Genomic DNA, 25,282 nt, shown 5'->3' on the forward strand with positions numbered 1-25,282 from the left:
TTATATAAATTATTCTACTTCCTTTTTCATCTTTCAAAGGGCGTGTAGGAGGTGAAAGTGGTATCGCTCTCATATGCTGGACCGGGAAGGACACCGATGTCTCTATGGAAGACTTCCATAGAGACAGGGGGAGCCACCAAGAGGGAGCCACCAAGATTAATCTAAGAGAGAAGGCCAGTGTTCTGACCCAGCTCCCCAAACACGACAAAACCTCTGATGTGAACTCAAAAGATTCTTTTATTAGGAATGCTGGCAGTCCCGGCAAAAAGTTTCTCTCGCAGGCTAACAAGACCGGCCGGAAGATGAATAGTTGTCTGGCACATCTATTTATCTCCACCCCCTGCTTTTTATCCCCAGAGCAAGGGTGCGGCCTTGTTAGCAGCGGTGGCTCTTCCTTCCCCAGAATCGGCCCACGGCTTTCCACTGCTCTCTTCTTTTCTGCCTTCTGTGCAGCTGCACATCAGGCACTGGACCCAGCTGTTCCTCTTCTTCTTCATCAACCACCTCCAGACCTGGGGGCTCTTGACTCTCCATCTGAGGACCGACGGATGGCCCAGGCTCCACATCTGTCTCGCTCTCTGCCACCTCCATTCCCTCTTCTCCCTCGGAGCTCTCAGGTTGCTCTGATGCTGACCCTGACTCCCACAACTCCTCCTCCTCCTCTGATTTGGCTGTTGGAGGAGCCAGCGGCCGGCAGGCCACAACAGCCAGCCAAGATTTAACGATTCAGAAAGTTTCTTGGAAATGAGGTTCCAATTATGGGGCAGCCATGCTACTATCGTTTTCCAGACTCCCAATGTTCTTTGACCTTTAAATAATGGTTTGAAATCAGACTATTGGGGAGATCACCTATCTCAATATAAAACTTGGGTAGACATTATGGTCAACAAGAAAAGTCTATCTTAAAATGTCCCTCAGTTTTTCCTCCTACCTTTTTTTAAAGCTCATATTGAGAGGGTCTTCTCTAATGATGTTTCTAAGCTTTGACAAGCAATCCCTCAGGAGCTGTGCTGAGCAAAAGCTGACTTTTGGATTGAAACTGAATCCAATTTCACTGAATTAGTTCATACGTCCTTAGGTGGAGAGTACACAGACCCCAAGTAATAACAAGAAATATGCTACCTTTACATGCAGCATGTATGTAAGCATACACATTTTTTCCTTCAAAGAAATTATACATGTGGAAGAGACGTATATCAAATGAAACAAAGAAGGAATATGGGAAGCTGGGAAAGTATGAGAGCCTGAAGGAGGTACTAGAGAGCATGTGGAAAGTGAAGGCCAAAGTGGTCCAGGTGATGGTAGGATCACTGTAGATTGTAACTCCTAAACTAGGAGAGTTGGCTCCAACAGATCCCAGGAAAAACAATAGCTCTCTGTCTAGAAGAGTGCAGGGCTAGCTGCTTAGCTAACTGGTGGTGCAGTGGTTAGAATGCAGTATTACATGCTAACTCTGCCCACAGCCTGGAGTTAGATACTGACTGGTTTAAGGCAGTGGCGAAATCCAAATATTTTTACTACCGATTCTGTGGGCGTGGCTTGGTGGGCGTGGTGTGGTGTGGCTTGGTGGGCGTGGTATGGCTTGGTGGGTGTGGCAGGGGAAGGATACTGCAAAATCTCCATTCCCACCCCACTCTGGGGCAAGGTTTGTAGGTTCTCCGAACTACTCAAAATGTCCGCTACCAGTTCTCCAGATCCTGTCAGAACCTGCTGGATTTCACCCCTGGTTTAAGGTTGATTCAGCCTTCCATCCTTCTGAGGTCAGTAAAATGAGGACTCAGATTGTTGGGAGCAATATGTAAGTAATGGTGACATTGTAAACTGCTCAGAGACTCCTGTAAAGGATCATGAGGTGGTCTATAACTCTAAGTCAGGGGTGTCAAGAGCCGCATGGCCTTGGGGGGCTGGGTGGGCGTGGCCATGTTGACATGACCATGGTTGCCATAGCTCACTCTTGTCAGTGGCCACTCTTGTCGGGGGACCCTGTGGTGGCCTGGGCAGGGCTGAGGGGATCCACTTTTGCAAGTAGTTTGATTTGCTAGCACACGTGCGCCCCCCCCCGGGCTCCATTTTCAGCTGAGACGGCCTCCTGCAGCCCTCTGCCAGTGAAAAGGGCCACCGGGCACAGCCTCCCGAGATCCGTTTTTGCTGGCAGAGGCACCGCAGGCCGGTCCTTTGCTGCTTCCAGGGTGGCTCCATGGGCCAGATGTAAGCACCCCGTGGGCCAGATGTGGCTCATGGGCCCTGAGTTTGACACCCCTGCTCTAAGTGATGTTGCTATTGCTTAACTGCTAACATAACTGCGTAGCTAACTACTTAGTTACTAACAGCTAAGATACTGTGCAGAACCCCAAATCCATGATGGGGGAAGACATATCCCCCCAAAGAGTGGGGAGGGATTTCATATAAATACAGTGTATGTACATATGTACATACATACACAGAGAGAGAGAACTTCAGTTTGTTCTTAGATCCAAGAATTGGCTTCTGCAAAATGTGAACTGATTATTTGCTGCACATTTTCCATTTCCATCTCCATTTCCATCTTAACATTAACTTTTTCTTTTTTAATGGTCACTGTTAACAATCTGACAAATCCTTACCTGAGTGAGATAGATTGTCTGTTTGAAGTTCTCAACTGGATTTACTACCTGAGGCAATTTAAAGTGAAGCCCTGCCTGCTGAAGCATCTCATCGTTACCTCCAGTATGATGCTGTCGGTGCAGGGAGAAATTACTCGTATAAGACCAATCTTCCTCCACAGAAACCTGGACTTAAAAAGAGTACATTCGTATGATTACAAGGACATGAGTAGCATTCAAAAAATGCATGCAGCATTTTAAAAATCATATATTGTACTTCAAAATCAGTATCCCATTTATTCATTCAAATAATATTTATTTATTTATTTATTTATTTTATTTTATTTCTATACCGCCCTTCTCCCGAAGGACTCAAGTCGGTGTACAGCCTGATTAAAAGCACAAAGACAGACAAAATTTAAAAATAATTAAAATTATTAAATAATAGACCCAATTTATAAAACCCCAAATTTAAAATCCCATTTAAAACCAATTAAAATCTTTACATTGATAGCCCAGCCTGGCGGAACAACAAACACCTAAAACAAGGACTCTAAAATTAATGCAAACCTCTTAAAATTTGGGAGCCTGGAGGGAATAGCCCCCAGGATGACTCTTTTTTTTAAAAAAAAAAAAATTAATGTTACTATAATTGCTTTAAATTGTGATCGCTCATTTATTTTTGTAAAGCTGAAATAAACCTATTGTTCCCAATGTTGTATTTAGACTCAAGGAATCATAATTTCTTTCTTCCGATCCAAGTTGTTCTACCTTTTCGTTTCTATGAAAGAAAATTTTTCAAAGTAGCATTACGTTCTGAATTCTCCAAGGCACCTTGTTTTTTGTTGTTGTTGGTTTTTTTGCTTTAATTTATATGCCGCCCTTCTCCGGAGACTCAGGGCGGCTTACAATGCGTTAAGCAATAGCCTTCATACTTTTGTATATTTATACAAAGTCAGCTTATTGCCCCCACAATCTGGGTCCTCATTTTACTTACCTTTGAAAGGATGGAAGGCTGAGTCAACCTTGAGCCTGGTGAGATTTGAACTTGCAGTAATTGCAAGCAGATGTTAATTACAGTGCTTTAGTCTGCACTGGCTCCCGGTGGTCTTCCGGGTGCGCTTCAAGGTGTTGGTGACCACCTTTAAAGCGGTCCATGGCTTAGGGCCGGGGTACTTACAAGACCGCCTTCTGCCACCAATAGCCTCCCACCGGCCAGTACGCTCGCACAGAGTGGGCCTCCTCAGGGTGCCGTCCGCCAGACAATGTCGGCTGACGACTCCCAGGGGGAGAGCCTTCTCTGTAGCGGCGCCCACCCTCTGGAACAACCTCCCCCCAGAGATACGTACAATAACAGACCTCCGGATTTTTCGTCGGGCCCTGAAAACCCATTTATTTCAACTAGCTGGGCTGGCTTGAGTTAAATTTTAAATTGATTTTAAATTGGGTTGTTTTAATTTACGGCCAAAATATTTAATTATTTTAAACTGCTTTTAAATTTTGTATGTACTGTATTTTTACTTTGGCTGTTCACCGCCCTGAGTCCTATTTGGAGAAGGGCGGTATAGAAATAGGAACAAATAAAAATAAATAAATAAATATATACTACAGGCACTTAAACCTTGTTGGTTTTCAGATGAGCTAAGAATCATGCCACAACCAGAGAAATCACTTTAAGGCAGCATAACGTATCCTACATTCATTCAACAGGCTATTGATTTAAACTGGAAAAAAGAAAACCGTGTGCAGACTTGCCAGCCATCCTTTGTTGGATTAAAGCTGCCTCCAAGCATCCAGTTAGAGAAGCTTTGGAGAATTTATGTTTCTTTTTGCTTTTGAGTTTACAAATTAACATAGGCATGCCTGACAAACAGGGAAATAAATAGTATTTTAAGTCTGCAGCTTTGGCTTCTCTGTAAAGCCAAGTGTGTGCCCACACATCCTTCTACTGAAGAAATGGAGGAGACACAAGAGGTAAGGATTTTTTTTTTTCTTAAAGTGAATTTGGTCATCTAGGTGTGGTAGAGCATAACCAAACACCATTTCAATGTGTGCATCTGTGCATTTAATATGCACATGTTTAAATATGCAAACTGCAACAGCAGGGGAAGAAAAGTAACTAAGAAATCTCAGCAGATACTCAATTTATCATCACTACCATCTCCATCTGAGAATCCAAGGAAAATTTTAGTTCTGAGTCTATTGAACCTCTTAGGGGGAGCCTGGCACCCCCACAGAGCGTGTCCCTTGGTGGTGGATTGGGGGGGCCCTACCCAGTATGGCTTTTATGTTGTAATGGTGGGTTAGAGGGAATCAAATACCTCCCGTGGACCAACAGGCCTGGTGAGTGGCAGCTGGCTCATCAGTATCGACTGAAGGCGGAAACCACATTAGTCAGAACGGCTTCAGAAGAACAGCACATGGTGTGGTGGCAGCCATTTGAACAGTGTGTGCACAGCGGTGTAGAAAGCAAAGACTACTACACTATATATTTCCCAGGAAAATCATGTTAATGGCGGCAAAACCTAACAATGGCCCCGAATACGGGCACCCCTTAAATAGGGCAGCGGTGCTAAGAATCTCCTGGTCCGCTAGAAGCATGATAAACCCAAAACTACGAATTGGAACATGGAATCTAAGAAGGCAAACAAGGTCCAGGCAGAAGAAGAACATCATGGCTTCAAAATCTAAGGAACTGGTTTGGACAAAACTCAGCAGCACTTTTTTGTGCGGCTGTTGATAAAAATAGGATCGCCAACATGATCGCTAACGTCCGTTGACAGATATGGTACAACAAGAAGAAGAAGTCTATTGAATCTATCTACCGTTTTCCCCCAAAAATAAGACCCTGTCTTATATTTTTTTGAACTCTGAAATAAGCGCTTGGCCTTATTGCCATGCGCTCAAAAGCCCGACGGGGCTTATTATCAGGGGATGTCTTATTTTGGGGGAAACAGGGTAATATTATTCAATCTCTGAATCTATTAGGTTTCCAAAGGTCAAAGTCAGTGTTTCTCCATTTCAGCAGCTTTCAGATGTGTGTACTTTAACTCCCAGAATTCCCCAGCCAGCCAGCCACTTTGATCTAGCAAAGGCTGTTGAGAATTCGGCGTTGAAAATGTAGCATCCTATTTTATATGGTTTTATTCGAAGCACAGGATAAAAAGGGGCTGGGTTACACAACATTTAATCTTATTCTTTGGTGTTTTGACCTAAGAATGAGACCAGATGGACCTTTGAGCTGATTCCCTAAGTGTTGTGTTGCATTCACAAAATGGGCTGGAGAGTGAGAAAAGATAACTGGCTTTTATTTACCTGTACCAAGGTGCTAAAGGAAGGCCATGACTGAAAGCCATATTCAGAGGCAAACCGAGCCCTGGGATACAGGGTCCAGTCCCAGCAGTCATTCAGGTAATTGTAATAATGGGTATCTCCATAATGGGTATCATAAGGGTTACGAGCCAGCCAGCCTTCCTTGATTGACTCCAATCCGTTGGTAGGGCTTGAGGCAATGAAAGGACGGCTCTGATCTTCCTATATTGAACAAGATTCGACATAATAATAATTAGCATCAAGAAATAAAACATAATAGAATAATTAGCATCAAGAAATAAAAGAGCTGCTAAAAACTATCTTGGCAAATAGTAATTTGGAAAGTAAAAGCCAACAGTAGATTTTCATGGTGAATCGTGCTCTCTTTTCCCCAGAATACTAATTTCTATTATTTCTGGTTAACTGAATGTCTCAATAAATATCAGATTCCTGTAATTGGAAACGGTTTCATATTGCAGCATTCAAAGGGAGGTCATTAGATTCACAGAATCATAGTTGGAAGGGAAGGGGGACTTTGGTTCTCTGGTCCAACCTTCTGCTCAGTAGAATAATATAAATCAGGGGTGTCAAACTCAAGTCCCACAGGCTGGATCCATTCTATAGGCTGCTTGGATTTGGCCCGCAGAGCCACCCTGGAAATAGCAAAGGACCAGCCCAGGTGCCTCTGCCAGCAAAAATGGAGCTCTTGGGCCCCATTTTCAGCTGCGACATGCTCCTGCAGCCCTCTGCCAGCCCTGTTTTCGCTGGCAGAGGGCTGCTGGAGGCCATCACAGCCAAAAATGGGGCCTGTGGGGACCGTGATATCCCCCCCCAGCTCCATTTTCGCTGGCAGAAGGCTAGCAAAACAAACCAAAAACAAAACAAAAAGAGAAATGTTTCCCCTTTTGCATTTAAGCATGCAAGAAGGAACAGGAAAGGAGAAAGGGAAATAGGAAAGACAAAAAGAAGGGAAGATGGGAAGAGAGCAAGGAAGGAAAAATAAGGAAAGAGCCCAAAGTACAATGTTTGCATCCTATAATGTATCATAAACAGCTTTCTGGGATTTTTTTTTTAATCAGAATTCAGAAAAATTCAAAACAATCTGCACACATTTAAAACTGGACTGCACATCTTGTAACCAGATCTTTGACATTCCAATATGAAATGGCCATTGGCAGGGATGATAACGTTTCAGGATTTGTTGTCTGCTTAAAATTTCAGAAAAGAGGAGGAGAGGGAAGAAGAAAATACAAGGAAGAGAGGAAGAAAAGGTGAGAGATAAGACATCTGGTAATCCAAACAACATGGCATCTGGGTAGGGATTGATTTAACGGTCACAGAGTTGGAAGGGACCTTGGAGGTCATCCAGTCCAATCCCCTGCTCACGCAGGAGACCTGTACTAGGGATTCGAACCACCGAACTGCCGACCTTTCTGATTGACAAGCTCTGTGGCTTAGCTACTGAGCCACCTAGGAGGTAGCCGGGCCTGGACCAGACTGATATAGAAGGGAAAAAAAACTGTGTTCAAAATTAAGGATTCATGGTCATGTATTCTTGTGAGCAATGCAATAAGGTCATCAAGCAGATGTGTAACAAAGGCATGATAAAAACAGCCTCCTCTTTCCATATCATTAGGTCTATTGGAGAGGTCAGACAAGATTCCTACAAACACAGAGGTGTTCCAACAGAATCCAGAAAGCTAAACTAGGCCAGATAATCATCACCATTTTTAAGACAGATTGTAAACTTCCTCTTTACATAATGATTTCATCTCCTATCTGTGTTTTTTTTTTTTTAACAAAATGCCTGAAGAAATACTATTACGATTAATATAGTGTCATAATTAGTAAGTTAAAGGAGTAAGGTGTAAAGGTTCCCCTCACACATATGTGCTAGTTGTTCCCAACTCTAGGAGGTGGTGCTCATCTCCGTTTCAAAGCCGAAGAGCCAGCACTGTCCAAAGATGTATCCATGGTCATGTGGCCAGCATGACTAAATGCCAAAGGCACATGGAATGCTGTTACCTTCCCACGAAAGGTGGTCCCTATTTTTCTACTTGCATTTTTTACGTGCTTTCGAACTGCTAGGTTGGCAGAAGCTGGGATAAGTAATGGGAGCTCACTCCGTTATGCAGCACTATTTATTTCTTTTATTTATTTATTGTTTATATTTATATACCGCCCTTCTCCCGAAGGACTCGGGGCGGTGAACAGCCAACAGATAAAACACAAGAAACAGAAAATTTAAAAACAGTATTAAAATCTGATTAAATTAATTTGGCCCACAATTAAAAGCACCCCTGTATTAAAACCCATAATTAAGCAGTTTAAAAATTAAAACAATTTAAAAGAGTTAGGTCAGCCCGGCTTGTTGGAATAGATACGTCTTTAGGGCACGGCGAAAGGTGCGTAGATCCGGGATCCGCCGTATCTCCGGGGGCAGCTCATTCCAGAGGGTAGGTGCCCCCACAGAGAAGGCTCTCCCCCTGGGGGCCGCCAGTCGGCATTTTTTGACCGACAGCACCCTGAGGAGCCCCTCTCTGTGGGAGCGTACTGGTCGCCAGGTCGCCCCCATAACCACCCGCGCGGCCACATTCTGGACCAGTTGGAGCCTCCGGGTGCTCTTCAAGGGGAGCCTCATGTAGAGAGAATTACAGTAGTCCAGGTGGGATGTGACGAGAGCATGAGTGACCGTGCATAAGGCATCCCGATCCAGAAAGGGACGCAACTGGCAGATCAGGCGAACCTGATAAAAAGCCCCCCTGGCCACAGCCGTCATATGCTCTTCTAAAGACAACCATGTATCCAGGAGGACACCCAAGTTGCGAATCCACTCTGTGGGGGCCAACGACTCACCCCCAATAGTCAGCGATGGCACCAACTGACTATATCGGGATGCCAGAAGCCACAGCCACTCGGTCTTGGACGGGTTGAGCCTGAGCCTGTTTCTCCCCATCCAGATCCACACGGCCTCCAGGCACTGGAACATCACATCAAGGGCATCGTTGGGGTGGTCCGGGGTGGAGATGTACAGCTGAGTGTCATCAGCGTACAGATGGCACTTCACCCAGAAACCACAGATGTTCTCACCCAGCAGCTTCACATAAATGTTGAACAAAAGGGGCGAGAGAACTGACCCTTGCTGCACCCCACACACAAGGCGCCTTGAGGTCGATCTCTGTCCCCCCGTCAACACGAACTGCGACTGGTCAGAGAGGAAGGAGGAGAACCACCACAACATGGTGCCCCCTACCCCCAACCCCTCCAATCGGCACAGCATGATACCATGGTCGATGGTATCAAAAGCCGCTGAGAGATCTAATAGGACCAGGACAGAGGAACAGCCCCTGTCCCGAGTCCTCCAGAGATCATCAACCAACGCGACCAATGCCGTTTCCGTGCTGTACCCAGGCCTGAAACCCGACTGGAACGGATCTAGATAGACCGTTTCCTCCAGGTACCGGGGGAGCTGTCGCGCCACCACACTCTCAACAACCTTTGCCACAAAGCGAAGGTTGGAGACTGGACGATAATTCGTTAATACAGCCGGGTCCAGGGAAGGCTTCTTAAGAAGGGGCCTCACCACCGCCTCCTTCAAGGCAGCGGGGAAGTAACCCTCACTCAAAGAAGCGTTAATAATCCCCTGGAGCCAGCCTTGTGTAACCTCCTGGGAGGCCAGCACCAACCAGGAGGGACACAGGTCCAATAAACATGTGGCCGCGCTAAGCCTGCCCAGAATCCTGTCCACGTCCTCGGGAGCCACCAGATCAAACTCCTCCCAGATAACATTCTCAAGGCCCGCCTCAGTCACCCCGCCTGAAACAACCCAGTCAGAGTCCAATCCTTCCCGAATCTGAGCGATTTTGTCATGTAGATATTGCACAAAGTCCTCAGCTCTACCCTGTAAGGGGTCTTCCCTCACTCCCAGATGAAGCAGGGAACGGGTCACCCTAAACAGGGTGGCTGGGCAGTTATCTGCTGACGCAATAAGAACGGAAAAATAGTCAGATTTTGCCGCTTTTATCGCCACTAGGTAGGTCTTAATATGAGACCTCACCAGTGTCGGGTTGGATTCAGATCGGCTGGCCCTCCAACCGCTCTCTAGGAGTCTTTTCCGGTGCTTCATTTCCCTCAGCTCCTCAGAGAACCAGGGAGCTACATGGGATCGGCACCGGGATTTGAACCGCTGAACTGCCAACCTTTCGATCGACAAGCTCAGCATCTTAGCCACTGAGCCACCGCGTCCCTCTAATTAGTAAGTTAACCATGTCCCAATTTGAACAGACTACCTTTAGTTGCAAAATGAAAAAAGGAAATATACAATCCCTGAGAAAGACTAGGTATATCAGCCAAATGCAAAGTAAAAGGTAATTGTTGTTTTTCTTAATTTTGAGAAAAACTCTATGATCTCTTTGTAAACATATTTAGCAAGGCAAACAACCGATATTCAAATTGGGACATTGGTCTCCCCCCCTCTTGAGCAAAACTCTTCTAACCTTCTACAATAGGCAATCAACAAAAGAAATCATTTTAATACATATCTTACAAAGCCAACACAAATGTAAGGGGAAAGCAGAACATAAAACGTTGTCAGCGCATTTTGAGAACATCAGAACTCAAAGGAAACAGATGTTTCCAGATTTTATCTAGTGCATCTTTAATATTAAGGATTTGCCTGCAAAATTATTCAAAACAATCTACTCATTTCCAAACTCTGAAGGAAAGTCACAATTCGTCAGAACATAAAACCAACTTAAATGTCAGCCCTTTTTAGATCTATAAGAGGGGGGGAAAGCGGTACTTACAGCAAAAACAATTTCTCGGATATTATCGACATAAAGTGTCACATAATCTTTGAAATAAAGGTTCATCTGTGCACTTGGAATGGAGAACCAATTGGTGGAAAGTGCAACTTCATTTTCATTATTTCCGCTCCATAAAATGATGGATGGGTGACATTTCAGTCGCTTTACCTGGAAAGAATGTTCTTTCAAGTAAAAAAAGTATTTGTATAAAATTGCAAATTATTTATATCAGAAGCATTTGTATGAAAAAGCCTCAAGTCAAACAAAACAAAAGTAATACTTCGAAGACTGGCTTCTTTCAGATGCACCAAGATTGTAACTTCCAGTTGTAGAAAGTTAGCACCCACCCCTCTCGTAGAAGAATGAAATATTCTAGGAAATATTAAAAAGGCAGAATATTATATTTTCCTGGATGAGATAAGGAGAAACATTTTTTTAAAGACAAAGCAGCTCCCTGCAGCTTGCTGCCCCCAGCAGATATTTGGTGCACATTAAGATTGGGCCAGCCTATCTACAAGACAAAAGTCCAGTTATTTCTATTGAATCTGCTAGCTAGGCTTATCTCTGATAAATAAATAAATAAATAAACAGAGTATTTAATGTTGTGAAGCTTTTATCAACAGAATGGAAATTTCCAAAGTCACTCCCTGTTAAAGGATTAATCGAGTCATATCTTCTTCCACCAAGGCAAATTATCTGAGCCAAATATGTGTAGAGGCATTGGGGCCATGAATATCAATTATATAACCTGCAGCCAGCAATAAAACACTGGTTTCCTTGTGTGTGTGGTTTTTTTTTTAGAGGGATCAGAATAGTTTAAAGAGTGTTTCTCAAACTCAGACACTCAGAGGAGAATCTTTCTCAGCTGAACACAAAAAAGACACTGTTTATTTAAGCCAGAGAGGCAAAAAGCAACTGAGACTTGCTTATGATAAACTTTGCCTGAAAATCATCCAGGGATTTCGAAGAAATTTTACTGTGGTACCTACAGGTACCTATTTCTGAAGACATCAGAACAGAACTCAAACAGGAATGTAGTTTACAGTCCAATACAGTGAATAGTTTATATCAGGGGTGAAATGCTCCCAGTTCGGACTGGATCACCTGATCCGGTAGTGATGGTGGTGGGTGGTTCGGAGAACCGATAGCAAAAATCCCTGTGCCCCCCCCAACATGCCCAGCTGAGCCGCGCAATCATCAGAGGCTGTTTTTTTTACTTTTAAAAGCATTTTTTTCTACAACCTTTTCGGCCAAAAAAATGCTTTTAAAAGTAAAAAAAAAAGCCTCTGATGATTGCGCAGCTCAGCTGGGATCGTCAAAAGCTTTTAAAAGAAAAAAAGGTTTTTTTTTCTTTTAAATTTAATTTAATTTGATTAATTAAATTTATATTAAATTTTAAAAAAGCCTCTGCTGATCAGGCAACTCAGCTTGGATCATCAGAGCCTTTTGAAAGCATTTTTTTACAACCTCTTCGCCGAAGAGGTTGTAGAAAAAATGGTTTTAAAAGTAAAAAAAAAAAAAAATGGCCACGTCCACCCAGTCACATTACAACCCCCCACCACCACCAAGCCACTCCCACAGAACCGGTAGTAACAAATTTTAGATTTCACCACCGGCCATAACACACCTTTTTGCTCCATGTTGAAATTAGGTTGGGAAGGATTCCCCATTTCCCATGGAAGCTCTATGGAAATTTTAAGGATGTGACACACAGGATGGAGAGACTTCAGGCTGCATCCAACCACAGAAGAAGAGTTATCTACCTCTGACATAACTGCTCTGTGAATGAGTTTTAAAGAATTTTATTCTACTCTTTCAGTTACTCAACTTCGTATCATAGCTTGCCAAGTGGACAGTTAACCACGTTAGATAGAAAGTTTGCATATCCACTGAAATGTATTGGCTGGATCAAGGACGATGGACAATGCGAAGATCATGCAATTAACCGTTTATTAACAACAGCTGGGCTAACTGCCACAGCTATAACTGAAACTGCTTGGAACTCTGCCTGACAGCTCTTATATTGCCAGCTGTCAGGCGGCTTAACCAATCAACGAACAGAACATTACTTTAACCAATCAACGAACAGAATGTTACTTCCTACTTCAGCAGACTTAATAACATTGCATCCACCATTAACATCTTCCACACATTGTGGGAAGGAAGGGAATTAACAGTAGAATTGGCCTACTTGGAGCAAGATAGACTTGTCGATAAACCTTCAACTGACATGAATGTTTACTTTTTTGTGATAGTTTATCATAACCTTCATCCCCATTTAAAGAATACCATACCTGTTGAGTAATTTCTGTTCTTACTGAGTCTAAGTAGTCTTGGTTGGTTGGATAAAGGGCACACGCAAACATAAAGTCTTGCCAAATCTAGAAAATTAAGGGGGGAAAATTGATGTTCAATAAACAACCGGTGTCTTTCTATAAAAGCAGAACATATATTATATCATATCAGTGATTCCAGAATGTTATTTACAAAAAGTATTGGAGCATAACATCCATCAAGGGCATATTAACTAGAGATTATGAAGACTGTTATTTCACAGATCTGGAGGGCACTGAATCAAGAAAGATTGAGTTAATCTTAACCTTAAGGATTATTTTTTTAAAAAATATTATCTTCCTCCAAATTTGAAGCTAGGTTCCTGTCACATTTTCTTGAAAATATGCCTCTGAATATAGAGCTTGCACTGCAGGTTGCAGTATATAACATATAATAAAAATACAATAAAGGTTTGTTGTAGCCCAACAAAATTGGGGTAATTAGGGGATTCGTTAGCATTATAAAGTGGAAAAAGCTACATACAGTAATATAAAGTAATGATGAAAAAATGATGGCTTAATTGTTGTCAAACATCCTACAGCCCTCATAGTCTTTAGCCTGAATACAAAAAGGAAACATGGTTTGTTTCCTCAACAAGCAATTGGGTAGAATACGACATAAATAAAAATGCCTAAGGCAGCCATTCCCTATTTGGCATCCTCTAAATGTATGGAAACTACAACTCCCAGATTTCTCCATGTTTGTGGGAATTGAAACTCAACACATTTGGAATAAACAAAGTTACAAAACCTTGGATTGAGGCTTACTTTCTATGGAAGCCACACATTCAGAAAACAGGCAAGAGCTTGTGAATACCTGTCCCAGTATTCCCTGTTGGGAATGATTGTTCCTCATAAAGCAAAGTTTTTTTTATTATAGAAACAGCAAAAATAGTTATCCCCACAAGATACACACACAGATAATATTTTGAAATAACAGAAGCGTCAAGTAATCAAGTATGGATTCTGCACGGAAAGAGAACGACATGTGACACTCAAAACAGGCTCTAAATTCTTTAAGCTAAACTGTACACTTTTTGCACCAGGTTCAAACTTGCTAGAGGGAAGAGTTAGAGGAAGGGGAAAGCAAGAAGAATAATGGTATCTGGATGTGATCCAAAGAGCCCAAGTGGGAGCTGAAATTTCACCTGACTATATCATTAATGGAAATCAAAAGAAATGAACTTATAGGCTATAACTCAAGATTTCAGAGATACGATTTATCTGCAGTTTCAAGCAGGTGTCTTTCTCCTAATCATACTTCTACATATATGTGCATGTATGTAGATATAGATATACCCTTCTTTTTTTTAAAAAAAGGGGGGGTTTAAACTTTCTGAGTTTGGTGTCAAGCCAGAACTCTGTGTAGGCTTTTTTTAAAGAAAAAGTATTATTTGCTTTCTAAAGTAAGAAATTTCAAAATAGTCTAAAGCTTTCAATTATCTTTTGATGCGTAAATTATATTTTACAGCATTTGGACTTCAACATACCTGTGGAATCCTTGGAGCTCTCTGAGCTTGGTTTTTTAATTGCAGATGTTTTGCTACCAGACTTGTTGAAGGTGTTACCTACCTTGCAAAACATTTGCAAGCAAACAACCAAGCTCAGAGAGCAACAAAGATTTCATAAGTGAACCCTGAGTTATATATACTCTCTTCTATTGGTCTTAACTTAATTTGGCAGTTCAAGTCTCACCAAGCTCAAAGTTGACTCAGCCTTTCATCCTTCCAAGGTCGGTAAAATGAGGACCCAGATTGTTGGGGGCAAAGCAACAAGAGGGCTATAAAGCACTGTGAAGCAGTATATAAATCTAAGTGCTATTGATATTGCTATTAATATATCTCAAAAGTCAAAAAGAACCATCACAGTGAGCATTTAATAATAATACACATTAGAAACCACACATATTTTAGATACCAAGAAGACCAAAACTAAACAGGAAACATGAACAGTTCCTCATGCTTCTCATTCTCCTACTTCTGCATTTTTCTACTCAGTTACTTTTGGTTTTATTTCTTTTGCATTTTCCAGACCAGGGAGACATATGAACTGTTGAAGTGTGCAATCTTTCCCACATGAGCATAGATTCAGTAAACTAAAAGAACCAGGGGTTTCTGTTTATTCAGCATATTCACAAACTGATTAATCTGGCTAAACATGCCCACACTGGTGCATTAGATACACAGTGCTAAATTTTAGATCTGTTCCAGTAGAATTCACCTTCCATCCCCTGGCTTAAGCTGTTACCTGTGGTTTTACTACAGGAATGGGCAACTATTGTGCTGCCAAAGGCTACGCTTAATTTAGAAAATAATATTTGGGCTACTACATTTGAAGTCAGTTGCTGCTACCGAATGGTGGTTTGTGGGATTTACCATGATTCCTAGTTCATCACAGATATCATAGAATTCATCTTGCTCATATAGGCCTCCTCCCCAAACTCGAAGTATATTCATATTGGCATCAACTGTTGACTGCAATAAGAGCCGTAACCTATCAAGAAGAAGTGAGAGTTCAATCTTACTAAGCAGCAAATCTACGTGTAGAAAAACATAAGGAAGTAGCAAATATTTCATTTGAAAGCATGCACATAATTCACTGGTGAATTTTGCTCTTTATATTTGGGCACTGAATTATTCCCTGAGCAGCACGGAACTGAAGGAAAGATACTTGGCTATCATCTTTTCTGGGTTGTCCCAAAGGTGCTACTAATTTAACATTTTCAAAAGGCAACTGGACTTTGTTTTTCTTTGAAGATGTTTCGCTTCTCATCCAAGGAGCTTCTTCAGTTCTGAACTGAAAAACTGAAGAACTGAAGAAGCTTCTTGGATGAGAAGCGAAATGTCTTCAAAGTTGCCTTTTGAAAAAGCATGGGACAACCATGACCAGATTCTGAATGACTCAGGATCTCCACGGACATATTTTCTGGATGTTGCCATCCAGAAATGAAATTAATCTTTGCAAGCTGCTATTTTCATTCTTCTTTCAAAGAAACAGTAGCATGAAAAAAAAAAGGGGGGGGGAATCACCCACTTATTGCCAGAACTTTCAAAAGATCTTTTGTTTTAATGTGTTCCTTTCCCTTTAAGAACTCTGTAATATATCTTATTTCTAGAATGCCAGAATTACTTATCTTCCATTAGAAAGAAATAATAACATTTCCACACAACTGTTTCAAAACTGTTCCAACATTCTCCAACCTTCAATCAAGTAGATGCCTCTATAGACAAATTTCCTATAGCGAACATCTAAAAAACATTTGTTCAAACTCACATTTTAGAGTTCACTTTGTCAGTAAAAGAATCAGCCGGAATCCAGTTAGAGCCTTTCATAAAAATGGGCAGTCCATTTATTCGGAAATAAAAACTCAAACCGGGCGAATCAGGAATAGGTTCCTCTATCAGTTCTACTGTCCGAAAATAAACCTGGGAAAAATGAAAATTTGGACATACTTGAGAAAACTCTTTAGCTTTAAGATGTATGATTTGAATATTCTCCTCCTCAAAACCACCATGTGAAATATAATGCAACCTGAAATAAGAAAGATATGAGGTTGGATTAAATTGGAATCAGTTGGAAATGGAACCTAAAACTACACACTGCCGGAAAATTCTAAGATTTCTGCTTGAATCTGCTGATTCTTTTTCAACAAAGAAAATATGTTTTTTCTATGAACATCTATGCAGTTTGATTACAGGGTAATACGGGGTAATGTAATGTAAATTCAGGGTAATTTAATGAATCAACTAAACAAAGTATTTATTACAATCAGACTGCATTCACAGAGAAACTACAGAAATCCTAGGACAGATTTAAAAGGATCACAATTTTTTTTCTCCAGCCACTACTTCTGATTCAAATTACAGTTCAAGAAAAAAAACAAAAAACAGTTCTGCTATGGAAAAAGGAATCTAAAGTTTTTGTTGGCAACTTTAAAGGAGCAGCTGGGTAAATTTGAGATTATCCCAATTCATTATACAGTGACTTTCTAAATTACAGCCTTCTGCGAGAGCCTTTTCCTTCCAGATGGGTTGATCTACCATTCCCATAATTCCCAGCCAGCATAGCCACCGGCTGTGTGTGATGAGAATGGCAGTCCAACATATCAGGAGAGCAATGGCTTGAAAAGGCAAGGTAATTTGGGGGAGACTATTCCCTACAGCTATGATCCATCCCCGAAGTATAACCATTCAAGAATAAAGACCCAAACACAGACACATAGTAACAAAAGTATTACTTCTTTAACAGGTATTGTAGAAATAAATCACTCCATGATGACAAGATCCTGCCAATCACAACAGCAATAGTGAAATAATCATTTTATAATATTTTTAATCATCTGTCTTTGCCTTTCCATTAATATTATTGCACAAAGTGGCAATAAATAACACCAAAGAACATTAAATGTAAAAAATAATATCATGGGGCCATTTCTAGAGATATTCCAGTAGTTGAATGCAATATTTTCAAAGACCACATTCTTAGTGGGTAACCTGGTGTCCAGTTGGATGAAAAGAAGGACTAAGAGTGACCTGATAGCAATGTTCCGATATCTCAGGGGCTGCCACATATTCTCCAAAGCAACTGAAGGCAGGTCAAGAAGCAATTGATGGAAACCAATCAAGGCGAGAAGCAACTTAGAACTAAGAAGAATTTTCCTGATAGAACAATTAATCAGTAGAACAAGTTTCCTCCAGCAGTTGTGTATGCTCCAACACAGGAAGTTTTTAAGAAGAGATTGGACAACCATTTGTCTGAAGTGGTATAGGGTTTCCTGCCTGAGCAGGGAGTTGGACTAGAAGACCTCCAAGGTCCCTTCCAACTCTGTTATTCTGTTATATGCAGTATTCCACCATTTCTTTATGGTCCACAGAGGCATTCAAGAAACCTGCCTGATTTTCTCACTGATCAAGTTATTGGCCTGATCAAATGTCCTGCAAGAAACAAAGTGATGAATTTCCAGAACCCCCCGAAATATCAGATATTTCACGAGAAAAGGAAATCTATTTCCTTTCAGGGACTCTGCTGATATTGATAGACGGGAAATCTAAGATCAGATGTAGCCATTAATTCACAACCTTATCCTTAACACAGGTAGGTTGCAAAATGAAAATATTAAAACAGACACGAATATTTAAGCAACACGGACAATATGTTAATGTGTGTATAATTGAGGAGGGCACAGTTCAGGCTCCACTCATCCACTTCAACATTACACGTGCCAAAATCTTGCAAGATGTAGTGATTCTTTGACTATTAATATAGTACAATCTATGAATCCAGTCACAAAGGCTATGAAAGAGACAATTGTATGTCATACCTATTGCTAAGTAGAAGATCTCACATACCTTCCAATGTTTTATGATCTTGTATTCTTCCTGCATAATGAACATTGCTGTCATGTTGTATCCAGGCTGATTTCCATGTCCAGATGGCCACCAAAGTTCCACTGGCACACTCTTTATAAACCCACACCAGGTAAAGAAAGAAATATGTTATGATGAAAACCTGAACAGAACTTCATTTAACTCATGGAGAACTGTTCCTTGAACAAACAACATCCTTAAACATTCCTTGAATGATGGACTAAGAGCTAACAATATGACAAAGCAACCCTTCCAGATGACCCAATTATCTGCAATAGATATTAGTGATATAAGAATTCCATTTTAGTCAGAATTTATATACTAAAGAGTTATTACTTTAGGTCAATTTAAATATTACATATAAAAAACCAAAGGTACAAGACCATCATCTAAAATGCATGCTCAATTCAAAATTTCCTCAAAATCTTACATGGTCAGTGACCATTATTTATTTCAGTTTAGGAAAATGAAATCCAAGTCAATATACAAAACAGATATTATCTTTACAAGGCAGAGAATATTCACCGTAGAATTCAGAACCTATTTCAAACATTCTAATAGTTACAAAGTTATTAGCACCATTAAACCAATTTAAAAAAAAGATTTGTGAGACAAAGGAAGAAATTCAACATCAACATATATGTACAGTACTGGGTCATTCTAACAACATTTAATAACTGTTTCCTGCATTCCTTAAAATAAATAATCAGATGTGGGTATAGTTGGTGCCATTCCCCAGCAACAAAATATTGTCCAAGAATGGTTGCCTTGAACTAGGTCAGGAGTCTCAAACTCGATTCCATTGAGGGCCGCATCAGGGTTGTGTTTGACCTTGGGGGGATGTGGGGCGTGGTCAGCTCGATGTCACTTGTGTGATCAAATGCCACTTTTGCTAGTAATTTCTTTTGCTAGCACTCTGCCAGCGAAAACGGAGCTCATAAGGGGCGCACACAGCCCTCCTGGGCTCTGTTTTCAGCTGCAATGGCCTCCTGTAGCCCTCTGCCAGCAAAAAGGTAGTCTGTGACGGCCGCGCACGGCCCTCACGAGCTCCGTTTTCACTGGCAAAGGGCTGCAGGAGGCAGTCTCAGCCAAATATGGAGCTCGTGAGGGCTGCATGCAGCCCTCATGAGCTCCGTTTTCACTGGCAGAGGTACCACAGGCCGGTCCGCTGTTTCCAGAGACCAGATCTAAGGACCCCACAGGCCAGATGTAGCCCATGGACCTTGAGTTTGACACCCTTGAACTAGGTGATCAGTGCAGCCAGCTGGCCTGGGATGAAAAATCTCTGTAGGTTCCATTAGGATCAGTCATAAACTATTGTCTGCTAGCAAGTGATTGACTAAGAACCAATTGTTGACTTCCTGCTGCTAAAGGCAACAGAAACAAATAAACTTGTAAATATAGGGTCCAGTGGGAGATGCGGAAAAAAAGTTTATAGCTTTTATCTTTCTTCCAGCAACTCTTAAACCTGAGCTAGACTTTAGTCTCAGGGAGTAAGTTCCTTTTCAAGTACTTTAATAGCATTTAAGCCCAGCTTAATTGTCTCTCTTTTGATCACCTGGCATTATGAATAATAAGCTTCATGCTGAGAATCTGGAAATGTATATTAGCATCAAAGAAGAATGTACCAAAACATCATACATGCTTTTCTTCCTCAGCTACTCTATCCTGCCTCACCAGTTGCCATCTGAAGTAATTTTAGAATGATGACGTAGGGTTCAGAGAATTTGGAGGAGGAATATGATAGGGATTGGTTGGTATTAGGTAAAATGCCAGTCTAGAAAGCAGGAGACTGCGAATTCTAGGCCTCCTTTAGGCATCAAAGCTGGCCGGGTGACTTTGGAACAGTTATTCTCTCTCAGCCCAACCCATATTTGCTGTAATAATAATAATAAAAGCTAAATACCATAAGCAAAGGCATGAGTGCCTCATTAAAAACAAAATATCCCCCAAATCCAACATTCTTGCCTACTGAGATCTCATGTGTATTTATTTTACAAGATTTTAACCATTAAAAATAATTAAAGTACTATATTAAAAAAATCATTTTAATTTGGGTGTCCTTAGAAAGTATAAGGGTACTACAACCACTATACCAGGGATGTCAAACTCAAGGCCCGGAGACTGGATCCGGCCTGCGGGGTACTCAGATCTGGCCCGCAGGGCAGCTCTAGAAACAGCAAAGGACCTCCCCGTGGTGCCTCTGCCAGCGAAAATGGAGCCTGGGAGGGCCACATGCGGCCATCCCTGGCTCTATTTTCAGCTGTGACGGCCTTTTGCCACCCTCTGCCAGTGAAAACGGAGCTCCGTTTTCATTGGCCAGAGGGCAGCAGGAGGCCGTTGCAGTTGAAAATGGAACTCTGGAACCCGTTTTCACTGGCAGAGCGCTAGGGTCACCACAGACGCCTCCAACACGAGTGACATCAAGCTGGCCATGCCCACCCTGCCCCAAGCCAAACACAATCCTGATGCTGTCCTCAATGAAATCAAGTTTGACACCCCTGCACTACACTGTTAACTCCTGGACTACACACCGTCTGAGGTCCTCACAGCACTACACAAGATTATTGTTGTTGGACCCTGGGGTATCATGCAACTCATTGTATTAGAAGTCCCAACCAGCTGTCACAGGAAATCATCTTGCAACTTTTCATATGCAAAGTTCATTATAGGTTTCCATCCTGACATGCTATATAATTTATTTTTTTTATAAGACCTATGTACAAGTTCTCAGGTGACTCACCCAACTCTGTTCACAATTACTGTAGCATTCCCTTAACCGAGTGCCCTTCCGATAGATCAGGTTACATCAAAATCCTTAGGTAGCATAACTTTTGTCTATCTATGGATCAACGCCACTCCTTTTTCTAAGTATAACATTTAACAGTGAACACTATTTTTTTTTAATACAGTTGTTTGTTTTAGGCAGAAGCATTTGCCTCTTGTATGTAAAGTAAATCCTGATGCAAAATTTTAACCCTGAAAAAGTTATGAGGTATGCCTGAACATTTTAAATGAATAGATGTCAAACATGTGAATGGTCAATAGTCTGGATATTTCCCATACAACAACTAGAGAAGAAACATTTAAACAATCCAGTTTGTTGTGTCTATTACCAAGGCATTACATCGTAAAGCCACTAATGTTTTACCTTTCATTATCTGGGATTACATCAAACAGGAAGCATGCAAGGGTACATGAATTCTTAGCAGAGAGCACAAAGCATTACTAATATGCCTCTTTCATTCTGCAGCATAAAATAGAGAATGGCATAGAAGCACAGCCATTGGCTGTTAGTGATGTCACATCCTCATTCATCCATTTGCTACTCCTTTGCTGGAAAACACCAAATATATTTAACTTGGGTAAGAAGTGAGGGGGAGAGAGAGAAATTTATACCGTTTTGGAGGGCCTCAAATCGTTTGAGCAACCTTGTCTTTGGCACTCTTCCCAGGAATAAATTGTAGTTGCTTTTTAAAAAAAAATATGTGTTCTGTGATTTAATACGTCAAATCCACAGAGCAACATCAACTGCAGGTACAGGTTTTCTAAGCTATATAAATTTCATTTCTGAGTGCTTCATCACAAGAGCATGCAAAGGATCAGGGAAAATGGGACTGCTGAGCAACTAATGTGTTATTATAATGGAACAACAAATGTGTTATTATAATCATAGGATTTATCTGCTAAGGCTGCCAAATGGTTTTAAATCTGTTCTCTTAAATGGAACTTCTGAAGCAAATTGGTTTGTCCTATTCTGCAAGACTCCATGAAGGCTCAGCTGACAGTTAAAGTGTAGATTAAATTGTGACTAAAGACATCATATTAAGTAATACAAAGCCACATATGGTTCAAATGGAGGGGGTTTTATGTGGTTTATTTTCCTGGTTGGCCTGTGGGCATAAGAGGAGCCTGGAAGAACCACAAAGTAGATCCATTCCAGCTGCAGTATATTCTGTTGCTTCATCTTTTTTTCATGCCCTCCTCTTGGGAAGGTAGAAAGCTAAAATCATGATACAAGGTCGAGAGAGAGAGAGAGATCCTGTCTTGATCCAGTAATAGCAATAGCAATAGCACTTAAGACTTATATACCACTTTACAATGCTTTACAGCCCTCTCTAAGCGGTTTACAGAGTCAGCATATTGCCCCCAACAATCTGGCTCATTTGACCCATCTCAGAAGGATGGAAGGCTAAATCAACTTTGAGCCTGGTGAGATTTGAATTGCCAAATTGCAGGCAGCCGGCAGTCAACAGAAGTAGCCTGCAGTACTGCATTCTAACCACTGCACCACTGTGGCTCAGTAATGATCAGAATGCTGTAGTGCAGTGTTTCTCAACCTTGGTAGCTTGAAGATGGGTGGACTTCAACTCCCAGAATCCCCCAGCCAGCAGCGCTGTATCAGCGCTGTATCAGGGTTGTTTTTGAGCTTGGCGGGGGGGGGGCAGAGTGAGCATGGCTAGCTCAATATCACTCATGTCAGGGGCACCTGTGGTGGCCTGAGCGCTCTGCCAGCCAAAACAAGCTCCTGAGCTCTGTTTTTGGCTGTGACGGCCTTCTGCAACCCTCTGCCAGAGAAAACGGAACTCAGGAGAGCCCTCCCGAGCTCTGTTTTCACTGGCAGAGGCAGCGTGGGCCGGTCCTTTGCTGATTTTGGGTGGCCCCATGGGCCAGATCTAAGCACCTTGTGGGCCAGATCCGGCCCCGGGCTTTGAGTTTGACACCCCTGATCTAGATTCTAGGTCAAACTATATTTTCCCAGGCAACCACAGAAGCAAGAGCTTACAACCTGGAAAAGTCCTAGTTCTTTCTCAACTAATACTTTAAATTCAACAGAAGGATTAAAATGACGCCGAAAATGGGGTATAAAATCAGTTAACGTTTGTCTAGATTGTGTTTGCTGACATGGTTTTCAGTATGCACCAATATGGTGCACTGATTTTCACACAGAAGAAAACTCTCCACATGCAACCGATGTGATGCTCACCTTACTGATATTTATGAGCAATGCAATAGTGCCTTCTCCAGGAAGAAGTTGCCCAGTGAACACCTGCTGGATCCTCAACTCAGGAATGTCCACAGCCACAAATCCAGCAATTGGCTTTTTGCTGACAACATCAAACTTTGACTCTATCTGAAGGTGCCACTGATGAATATCTCGCTCTGGACAAAAATAAAAACAAGAAGGTTGGTTGCTGGTAGACATGAAACATGATGCTTCTTTTACGTACTCTGTTATGTCAAAATAGTCTTCCTGATCTGATATTCTCTAGGGGTGATGGACCATCATGCCCAGTTGGAGATGGAGACTGCTGGTGAGGTGCACTGCTTTTTCTTGGTTAATAAACATTTTGCCTTTCGATGGCCTGGCAATGGCCACACTCCAATAATAACAGGTGAAGTCAGAACAAAAATATCAGCCGCTGCCATTGACTTCCGTCTTCAAGCAAGTATTGGAAAATTAGATTCATTCACCCGAGAGGCTCATCCATTGACCAGTAATAATAGATTGAGACATAGAAGATAAATGCTATATCAAGACTATTAGTGTTGTGGCCCGTCAGCGGCCTGTGTGGATTGTAGCTGATTCTGACAGCGAGGAGGCTGGTGTGGTGCTGCGCCAGCAGCCTGTGCAGCTGGCACCCGAGTCAGACAATGAGGGGGCTGGAGAAGATGTGGTGCCAGAGGCATGGATTCAGCCAGGGCCTTCAGAACCTCCAGAAACTCCTTTAAGTGAAGAGGACGAAGAGGGGGAGCCTCTTCTCAATGCACAGGCGCGCAGAGCTGCCAAAAGACAGGAGTGGCTCCTCAGGAGGAGGTCTCCTCGAGAATAAGGCTTGGGGCTAATTGGCCACTCCCTTAGCCTATTTAAGGAGGAACGCTGATTGAAGCAAATTGTAGGGAACAATTTTAGTTCATTCTCCTCCGCGTCTGGATTCTCTGCAAATTGCTTCTGGGCTTTCTGCCAATCTTAGTAAGATTGTGATTACTTTATCTTTGTTTTCTTGTAGGCTGTTAAGGAAGTTTATTAACAGCCTATGTTTGGAAAAAACTGAGTTATTTTAGTAAATTTAAGTTTTGTACAAACTTTGTGTGCGCTGTGTTCTTTGGGGTCCGTAGCTGGGGCAGAACAATTATAGTTATAGCAGCACAGAACAAGTCTTTTAAAATTCTTTACTTAATTTGCAACTGAAGGATACAGGATGGAACATGGAGAACAAAATCCCCAACAATTCTTCAAGGGCAAGACTGCCAGTTTGCAGTGACAATAGCATTACTAATGGAGGAGCAACGAGGACCAGGAAACGGGTAGCCTGCTAGAGAGATTATCTGCAATGAAACAGAGGATATTCACATGTTCCTCTTGGCAACCACTAAACAAGCGTAATAGTATTGAATTTTGCCAAGAAAATTTCTCAGGTATTCTTTCTCTTTTAAAATATAAGTCAAAACCAGGTAAGTGAGAATAATAAAAATTATTCCCCCGCCCCCCGGCCTGGCACCAGTTATACTTAATGACACCAACCATTGGGGCACTCCTCCTCTTCTGTTACATTTGCTGTATTTTGGGGAAAGATCTTAACTTTTGGACAACACAATCACTGCAGCAGAACAAACAAATGCTGCATTCAATCCAGATGAGTGAAAACATCTTCTGTGCTCAAAGTTGTGAAGTGGGTGAAATGCTGGAGGAGAATGAATTGAATCTCTTGTGTCTGAATCTTAAGGAGTTTATGCTTTTTTTTTCTCTTGGTCACTCAAGTGTGCTGGACTCATCGGTATGCTGATAACAGGCGATAAAGATTCCCTGCAGCATCTAAAACAATCTTCCAATTCAATTCATCCAGTCGGAGTATTCCCAGAAAGAGTTTGGTATTTGGATA

At 41.8% G+C, this 25,282-nt stretch overlaps 1 protein-coding gene across 1 annotated transcript in view; it reads right to left on the minus strand.

The window, feature by feature from the left end:
• The window catches only part of MANBA (mannosidase beta), a 58,596-nt gene that overhangs the window by 11,232 nt on the left and 22,082 nt on the right, over positions 1-25,282 (minus strand). Inside the window, exons 6-13 of the mRNA XM_034442187.3 lie at positions 23,386-23,561; positions 18,381-18,491; positions 16,306-16,457; positions 15,408-15,525; positions 12,994-13,080; positions 10,700-10,867; positions 5,898-6,116; positions 2,604-2,768 (exon numbers count right to left, since the gene is read on the minus strand). Coding sequence (XP_034298078.1) covers positions 2,604-2,768; positions 5,898-6,116; positions 10,700-10,867; positions 12,994-13,080; positions 15,408-15,525; positions 16,306-16,457; positions 18,381-18,491; positions 23,386-23,561 — 1,196 coding nt within the window. The remainder of the gene's footprint in view (positions 1-2,603; positions 2,769-5,897; positions 6,117-10,699; positions 10,868-12,993; positions 13,081-15,407; positions 15,526-16,305; positions 16,458-18,380; positions 18,492-23,385; positions 23,562-25,282) is intronic.

This window comes from Pantherophis guttatus, chromosome 8, assembly GCF_059756535.1.
Source record: "Pantherophis guttatus breed Tessera chromosome 8, ASM5975653v1, whole genome shotgun sequence".
In the NCBI taxonomy this organism is placed as follows: Eukaryota; Metazoa; Chordata; class Lepidosauria; order Squamata; family Colubridae; genus Pantherophis; species Pantherophis guttatus.